General features: G+C 43.9%; 1 protein-coding gene across 5 annotated transcripts in view; it reads left to right on the forward strand.

Annotated features, from left to right (window-relative positions):
• dnm1a (dynamin 1a) overlaps positions 1–8801 on the forward strand; it is a 48386-nt gene extending 39585 nt beyond the window's left edge. For 3 of the 5 annotated variants that reach the window (XM_047344486.1, XM_035185043.2, XM_047344485.1), the window contains 8 exons: positions 2197–2306; positions 3051–3162; positions 3405–3419; positions 3580–3750; positions 3855–4096; positions 4242–4445; positions 5293–5330; positions 8003–8801. In XM_047344486.1, coding sequence (XP_047200442.1) covers positions 2197–2306; positions 3051–3162; positions 3405–3419; positions 3580–3750; positions 3855–4096; positions 4242–4445; positions 5293–5314 — 876 coding nt within the window. In that variant the 3' untranslated portion in view covers positions 5315–5330; positions 8003–8801. Of the gene's footprint in view, positions 1–2196; positions 2307–3050; positions 3163–3404; positions 3420–3579; positions 3751–3854; positions 4097–4241; positions 4446–5292; positions 5331–6119; positions 6166–8002 lie in introns of those variants that run through there. The other 2 variants (XM_035185042.2, XM_035185044.2) reach the window with 2 other exon arrangements.
• The last annotated feature ends 105 nt before the right edge of the window (positions 8802–8906 follow it).

The raw sequence follows: 8906 nt of genomic DNA on the forward strand, positions 1-8906 counted from the left end.
GCTTTGTTTGTATCTTTCCTCTTCACAGACGTTGGGTCTCATTCAAATCAAATGCAGCCGACTTCAGTCAAATTCAGTGTGTGCACTTTCCTATACATCTCATATAAGCTCGTCATCCATGTGTATCTTTGCGTCCGTTTGATTTTGTTTTCTCATGTGTCCCTGTGTGTGTGTGTGTGTGTGTGTGTGTGTGTGTGTGTGCGCGCTCAGTGTCTGAGATCTGTTCTCTGGCCTGCTCATGCTGACTGGCTTTTATGTGAGCATATGGGAAAGTGCTCAATCCCCAAATTCCCCAAACACGTAAAAAAAACGCACACATGCAAGATGGGCTGATTGACAGAGAGGAAAAGCCTGACATTCCGTCTGATGTGTATGTCAGACGTCTGCGTGTGATATGGAAATAATATTCATCCATCGTTTTCTTATCTGTTGTTTTTCTTTCTGGTTTTTGTCTGAGCACTGAAGACACTTTTTTTGTATCCATTCTCACACGCAAATATGGCCTTTGTGTAGTAGTACACCCTTGATGTACAGCCTTAGCACATTAAGCTAGTTCTGTCATATCTTTCTGCCACTTCTTTAGGAGTTCAGTGTCTCTGTACTTTCCCCACATTATGCACACACTCACACACGAGTCCCCCCCCCCTCCTCCATCTCTCCTGACTGGATTTACTGGCCAGAGGAGAGGAAAATGTATGAATCAGTCCAAGGTTGCTCACTCCCAGGGAGAGGGAAAGCCAGAGAGCGAGGGGAACAAGGGGAAAGAGGAGAGGGGGAATGGAGGAAGGCAACTATTGAGAAATATTGAGGAGACTCGAAGCAGAATACGTTGCCCTCGCGGCCGCTGTGAATGTTGATGTCAGCAGTCTGGCCAACTGCTTGTTTGGTTTTTCAGTATTTTTTTTTTTTCGGTGTATCAGACACCTGGGTGTAGCAGCACTGCCAAATGTGTCCGTGTGTGTGTGTGTGTGTGTGTGTGTGTGTGAGAGAGAGTGAGCGAGCAAGAGAGAGAGAGAGAGTTTTTACATGCATTTAGGGGATATGGCCATTTGGCTGCACGGGTCATAAATCCTTTGATGAAGGAGTTTGGTCACACACACACACACACACACACACACACACACACACACACACACACACACACACACACACATGCTTCCATCTCTCTCTTTGACACACGCTGGGTTGGGCAGGGCAGGCCCATGGTTAGCCATCCAGATGGTTTTAAGGTTAGTTAGAGACTGTGCTCAAAGGTGCACCCAAAGCAGTGTGTGTAAGCTATGTTTGTGGAAACTCACTCACCCGGTGCTATTTTTGGCTGCTCACTTTTTGTGAATTCTAATTTCACCGTCGATAATAAAACGTTCACACACACATTGACCCTCATTAAAGAAACAACAATAGACTTTGAGGACTATAATTGCAACGTGTGTGTGTCTGTGTGTGTGTGTGTGTGTGTGAGAGTGCGTGCATGCAGATGACTAACTTTGAGGTTCCTCAATTCATAAATAGTTGGATGTCTGGAGATCATATGTTATTTGCAGATTTACTAGTACAAGAGTTTTCTACACTGGAAGGCTCTCTCTCTCTCTCTCTCTCTTTCTCTCTCTCTCTCTCCCTCTTTCTCTCTCTCTCCCTCTTTCTCTCTCTCTCTCTCTCTCTCTCTCTCTTTCTCTCGCTCTCGCTCTCCGTTCGTGTGTGTTTCTCATTTGTTGCTCGCCCTCTTTTTTTTCACATCTCTAATCAAAACCACAGACTCTGTACAGGACGACTTTCCCATTGGTCTCTCCTGCCTTTTTCTTCTCCTTTTTTTTTGTCTCCTGTAAAATCTAATTGTGAGTGTTTACTCCTGGTTTTCTTTCATCTTCCCTACTTTTGGTCTTTTTCCATTCTAGTTTCTGTCATTGATTATCATTGTTCCAGCAGAATCTTGGTATCACATACACAACATCAAGTGGTAAATTGATCAAACCACATTGATCTTAACGCAACGAGTCTTTTTCAGTGGCTTTTTAATCTATTTTGGTCTCATTCACACAACGTCTGGGCAAGAGCTGTAAATCTCCATGTCCATTTTTACTTTAGAGTCAAATTCTCCCAGATGAGGTAACTCACTCACTCTCTCTCTCTGCTCTCTCTCTCTCTCTCTCCCTCGTGCACTATGTAAGGATTGTGTTTCTCTTTCGCCCCCTGCAGGAGAAAGAGAAGAAGTACATGCTGCAGGTGGACAACCTACGGCTGCGCGATGTGGAGAAAGGCTTCATGTCCAGCAAGCACATCTTTGCCCTCTTCAACACCGAGCAGAGGTGCTGCTATACATGAGCACACGCATACACCGATATGAAGATACACAGCAGATACATGCTACTGATCACTTTCCTTTATGACGTATGTGTGGAAGAGAAACACGCAAAATATGAAATTAGGTCGTTACGAATAGAAAGCAACTAGTACAATTAGCTTTTTCTCTTTTCCACTCAAACATTTCCTGATTCAAGATTGAAAGTCCTTATTGTCACAGTGGTTTTAGAGGTGTGACTGTGAAAAACTTGTATAGGTGAACTCATAATTAAAACTGATAAGAGTCGTCTATGTTAAATAGCACAATAAAGTGATTAAGACATACAAATTTAGAACAATAACAATAAGATAAATTTACATTTATATAATAAAATGTGTAATTAAAAAATAATAGAAATGGAACAAGTAAAAGCCCTAATTCAAAAATTTGATGAGGTAAATTTACTAACAAATTGGGCTTTAAGATAAGAAAGCAGAGATGCTAATTATTCAGTATGTCAGTGTTATTTGTTGGCTTATTTTTTTACAGCTGGTAATAAAAAGTAATTAGTGTCTATATAGCTGTGAAAGTAATGTAGTGCAGTAAAAAAGCCTGATATTTGCCTTTGAAATATTAATATCTCAAATAAAGTTGTGTTTAAAATGTTCCTCATCAGTGAAATACTTAGTTATTTTCCACTGCTGCTACAAGGATGTGCGGCTGTTCAGGTAAAAACAACAGTGTTCCTAAAATACGTTTTCCTCCACAGGAACGTTTATAAGGATTACCGTCAGCTGGAGCTGGCCTGTGAGAGTCAGGAGGATATTGATGCTTGGAAGGCCTCGTTCCTTCGAGCCGGAGTTTATCCTGAACGCGTCACGGTAAAGATTCATTCTATGTAGAACAGTATCATAGTTTTAATCATACATGGATATAAATGTGTGTTCTACAAACTACACGAACAGTAAAACACATTCTTAACCCTCACTTTGTCAAAACCATGCAGACAAACGTGATCTTTTATATGTTGATGTTCATCTATTTTAATGTTGTCGTGTCTCATGTGTTTCTGTATTTGTCCTTTTCAATGTCTTTTATCTTCCATCACTGTTTGACCGTGTAGGACAAGGAAGGAAAGGTATGTTTGTGTCTTTTCATCATCACGCTGTCTTTTCCACAACATTTTATTGGACAAAAAAGCATGAATATAAAATATTTTTGAAATAAAGAAGAGAAAAAAGTTTGTAGCTGGACAATTCCCGTCTTTCCTTCAATACTCTCTGACTTTGTCTCTGCAGAGTGACGGCGGCGAAGACAGCGGCAGTGACAACTTCGTGCACAGCATGGATCCTCAGCTGGAGCGGCAGGTGGAGACCATTCGTAACCTGGTGGACTCCTACATGGCCATCGTCAACAAGACCGTCCGCGACCTGATGCCAAAGACCATCATGCACCTCATGATTAACAATGTCAGTCCCTGGTGTGGTACTCAGGAGTGTTATTGTTGTATTCAGCTGTAAATGTTCCACAGATCACAGAACGTTTTCTCTTCTCTCTCTCTCTCTCCGTCCAGACGAAGGAGTACATCAACGCCGACCTGCTGGCCCAGTTGTACTCGTGCGGCGACCAGAACTCGCTGATGGAGGAGTCTCAGGAACAGGCCACGCACCGTGACGAGATGCTGCGGATGTACCACGCCCTGCGGGAGGCGCTCAGCATCATCGGCGACATCAGCACGTCAACTGTAACCACCGCCATGCCGCCGCCCGTGGATGATTCCTGGCTGCAGGTGCAACGGGCCAACTCCGGAGGAAGGTAAGACATAAGACACATCTGTCGGGTAAAACAGGATCTTTATTGGATGTATTGTTTTTTAAAATTATAATTCGGTGGTTTATGTGACGAGTAAATGTAGTTTCTTCCATGATTATTCTGATGTTCTGTGATTATTATCCTCCAGGTCTCCGGCCAGCAGTCCAACTCCAAACCGCAGAGCTCCGCCGGGACCCCCCGCCCGCCCCGGCTCTCGTGGGCCTCCACCCGGGCCTCCTCCTGCCGGGGGACCCCCTGTCCCGTCTCGGCCCGGAGCTTCTCCGGACCCCTACAGTGGGCCGCCACCCTCTGTGCCCTCCAGGCCTAACCGCGCACCCCCAAGTGTGCCCAGGTGAGTGAAAACATGAGACGTGTTTTAAACCCTTCTTCACACCAACATAGAGAACGATTTATTTCCATGAGGACTTTAACATCCATCAAATAGCTTAAATCATGAGGAGCTATCCAACCTGAAGTGTGGATGCTCTCTGTTACTAAGGGGGACGTGAAGACACCTGAAGCCACATGAAGGAGGTAAATGAAAGTGGAGAGCTGTGGTTGAGGTAGAGGATGATAGACGGGTAGAGATCCCGAAATAGAAGGATAGACATGTGATTATCGTGATTTCTTTTTCTCTTGGTTTCACCTCGACTCGATTTCTCTCTGCCACCACTTTTAACTTTCCACACGCTGTCAAACATCACCAGCTCAAACTCCTCTGATCACCACTAACACACACCTCACCTCTGCTCTCGTCTATTATCTAGATGATTATGATTTTTAAGCTTCAAAGCTGGATTTAGGGTGATGGAAAACGTTTGGGTTTTTGTTTCTCTTCTCCATGAACTGTATCTGTGGCTGCACTTGTCAAGTTCTCCTTGTGCTGGACCGTGTCTGTGAGCTAACTACGGGTTTTGAACATTCACGGTCAGAGTAGCAGCTTGCCTCGTTTACTGCAGGAGACGCTAACGTTGCAGAGTGAAGCTCTCACCGACACAAATTCAACCTCGAAATCCGACTCTCGGAACTTTTTCCATCTAAATCATTTCGCAGTGTGGCCGGTCTGTCGGAGAGCTGAGCTCACGTCACATTGGTCATTTCCTGCACTGTAACCGTTTTGCACTCCTTCTCTCTTCTCTTCATCCCTCTCTCCCTCACCACACCTCTGTCCCCGCACATGACTATGGTTCCTTCTACAGAATCACTATCACTGACCAGTGAGGGGAGGACGTTTCTGGTACGTTGGGTACTGTCCGCCATTATCATCACCGCCATCACGATCCTTCTTTCTCATCCTCTCTCATCCTTTCACTGCATGCCATCTCCTCTTTCTCACTTTGCATTTCTCTTCTCAGAGTGCTGCTTGGCAAACACCCCCCCCCCCCAAGGGTGTGTGTTTGAGTTTGCATCAGTGTGTGAGCTGAGTTTGGTCGTAGCCTTTTCTTTTGTTGCTGTTGATGCTAACTTGTTCCTAAAAGGTGGCATCAGTGTGTCGGGAGAAAGAGGAGGTTTCTTATTTGCAACAGCAGGGGGTTGAACAGGATTCAAGTCAAAAGCTCACAACTTAAAGATGGTTTTGTGTCCGTGTTGTATGTGATGTTAAATTTCTCACCACATCCCACTCATCCCTAACTTTGTACAGTGAGGCCTTGACAGAACACAGACATATATATACACATATACACATGGATACAGCCTTACCGGCGCTGTGGCCATGGGAACCGAGCCTGATATCTCATGTAGTGATATGTGTTACCTCATGATGTAGGTGGTTGTCTGTGATGATGTCGTATTTCTGTGTATGTGCATGAATTTTAACAATGGGTGGGGGGGGAAATGCAGAATACATTTTCACACATTGACAAACACTAATCCAACTTGTTCCCTCTGTATCTCTCCCTGTGTGTGTGTGTGTGTGTGTGTGTGTGTGTGTGTGTGTGTGTGTGTGTGTGTGTGTGTGTGTGTGTGTGTGTGTGTGTGTGTGTGTGTGTGTGTGTGTGTGTGTGTGTGTGTGTGTGTGTGGCAGTCGGAGACCCCGCCTTCTCCAACCCACTAGCCCAGGCTCCTCCCGCTCTGCCCGTCCCTCCTCTGGGTTGAGAGTCCACGGACAACAGCGCCACCTCCCTGTCGTTTTTCCGCCTCACTTGACCTCAGCCGGCTCCCTTCTCCTGCATCTACTCCTCCCTTACAACAAGCCCTCTCTCTCTCTCCCTCTGTTCCACACAGAGATGCAGAATACTTGAAAACACAGCTGCATGACCGAAACCCCAACTCCCTCAGTTTAGATGAACTATGTAGAGAATAAGAAATACCTGATAAGACAAAGTGTGTGCTCATATGCATGCACACCTGCTTACATAAATACACACAAATATATATATATACAAGCAAACACACAACATATTCCTCCTCCTTTTAAACCTGAAGGAGGAGACTTTACAAATCGAGCATGAAACTCTGCCTGAGTATTACACTCCAGCATTTTAAATGGGGATTCTGGCTGCTGACTTCTTTCTCTTTTTTTTTAACATTTGTTTTATCTTTTTAAGTTTTATTTTATGATTTATTATCTTAATTTTTAATAAAGAAATACTTCAAACTAAAACGTTTATTTCACAAGAGAAGCGAAAGATCTATTTTTTTCTAATTTGCCTCTTTGAGAATAAAGTTGAAATTTTAAGATTTAACCTTTTAAATCATCTGGACGTTTCCACTTTATTCTCAAAATGTAAAAGGAAAAAAACAAAAACAAATATCACATCACAATGTTTTAGTGAAGTATTCCTGGTTGCATATTAGTGTTTTTCTTCTCATTTCTACCAGTTGTATTCAGGCTTTGATCTGTAAAAGTGCTCCCCCTAAAGATCACAGGCGAGGACACACTTTTCAGAAAACTAAACATCCATAGTGAGGAATAGAAGATGGAGAGGAAAGGTCCCGTTCATAAATTCAGTATTTATCTTTTTTTTTATTATTATTGAGTTTATTCTGAGCTGCAGATAAACACAGTGACGTCCCTTGGGTCTCCTCACCTTAATGATTTTGGGAGTTTCATCTGTTTTTTCTCTGTTTCCACTCTTTCCACCGAAACAGCCGGCCAAACCAGAGCGGGCCCTCTCGCCCCGAGAGCCCCCTGCCGCCTCCCTCTTAGAGGAGGCCCCCTGTCCTCTCTTTCACCTCCTCTCCTCTAAAACTCCCATCACCTGACTGCCCACCCATTCAGTCACTCACTCGATCGATCGACGAGGGCGTAAAGGAAATCAAGGATGAGCTGCAGACTCCTCACCCTCAGATATCTGCACAGATAGGGTGCTTCTGCTCTTCATCCTTGCTTTCCCTCCTCCTCCTCCTCTTGTGAGGGACTCTCTGGGCCTTTTCGCCTCCAGAAAGCCTCAACATCCGTAGATTTACCCACGTTTTCTCCAGTAGTTGAATCATTTCGAGTGCAAATGCTTGCGCATGTGTGTGACAACCACCTCTGAAAACACTGTTGTCTGTGCTTCCACAGAAACTATGCAACAAACAAACTGGTTTCCCAATTTATTTATTTTTTTACTTCCTGGTGCCACTTTTCCCTCTTTCCTCCTCCAATCTTCACACAAACTCTGCGTTATCTTATGGAGGCTGGATCTAAATAAAAAGTGCAATATATAAAAAGGCTATATAGGACGTGTTCGTGCAGACAGCTGCATGTCACCATTCAAATAAAAGCAAGAGAATATGTCTAACTAAGAGGAAGGGGATCTGTGGCCTGGGTTGCAGCCTGAGCGCCTTTTTTTTTTCTTTTCTCAGAGGGAAATCTGGTTTCTGTGTGTTTTTAAGTGAACTGCATCAAATCATTCAGGATGATAATCTTCCATTTCTTTTCTGCTTCTTTTTTTTGTTCTTTTCTTTCCTTCCCTCTCTCAGTGGTCACGGGGGTGAGTGAGAACAAACAAACAGCCACAGTCTATGCATAAAACTATCGAGCGCTCCGTCTGTTTCGCCCTGTGAGTCGAACCCATCTTTGCAATCCCCAGCACCCCCCACCACCCCTCTTCTACCACTGAACTCAGTGTGATGTGTTGTATTTTTGACTCGTGACAGAAACCGCCGAACCCACCAGCCACGATTAAGCCCCCCCCCCTCCCCCTGTACCTCCATTGATGTAAAATAAAACTTGTGCATCCCGGTCCTCCACGACTGCAAAGCAAAACGAAGCATATTCTACCAATGGTTTAACAGTGAATAGTTTATTATGGACATATCTTATTAATGCGTTATTCTGTATATGTGTGGTGCATCTTATGGGACTTGTACTTCTACTGTCTAGAGAATTTAGTCTGCAGTGTATGTACTTGCTGAGTATTTAAATTATTATGAATAAATGAGTATCTGTATAAGGAAATATTAAAAAAAATTTACAAAAAATGTATAATACAGTGATGTATATTGACATGTGCAGGCAGGTTTGATACTGTAGCTCGTAGCAGAGAGGGGGTTTTGTTTGTTTGTTTTTCTCTCTCTGTATGTGTGTATGTATGTTTGTGAGTGTGAGTGTGTGTGTGTGTGTGTGTAGAAGAGCAGGGAGACGCAGCGTGAGTGTGTGTGAATTGCTGCAGCAGCTCCAGCTCCTGCGTCTTGTTCAAACTGATGGATGATGTTAGTCGGCAGGACGGCTGCGCTTTAATGTCAACACATTAAAAATCTCAGTGTACTGAAACTCTCAGCTTCCTCTCTGTCCGTCTTTTTTCTTCCTCTTCACGATGCTCGACATCATCTGTTCCTGAGAGCATATTTGTTATCTATCAGCTTTAAGGAGACATCATGGGAT

This window comes from Hippoglossus stenolepis, chromosome 18 (genome assembly GCF_022539355.2).
Source record: "Hippoglossus stenolepis isolate QCI-W04-F060 chromosome 18, HSTE1.2, whole genome shotgun sequence".
NCBI lineage: Eukaryota > Metazoa > Chordata > Actinopteri > Pleuronectiformes > Pleuronectidae > Hippoglossus > Hippoglossus stenolepis.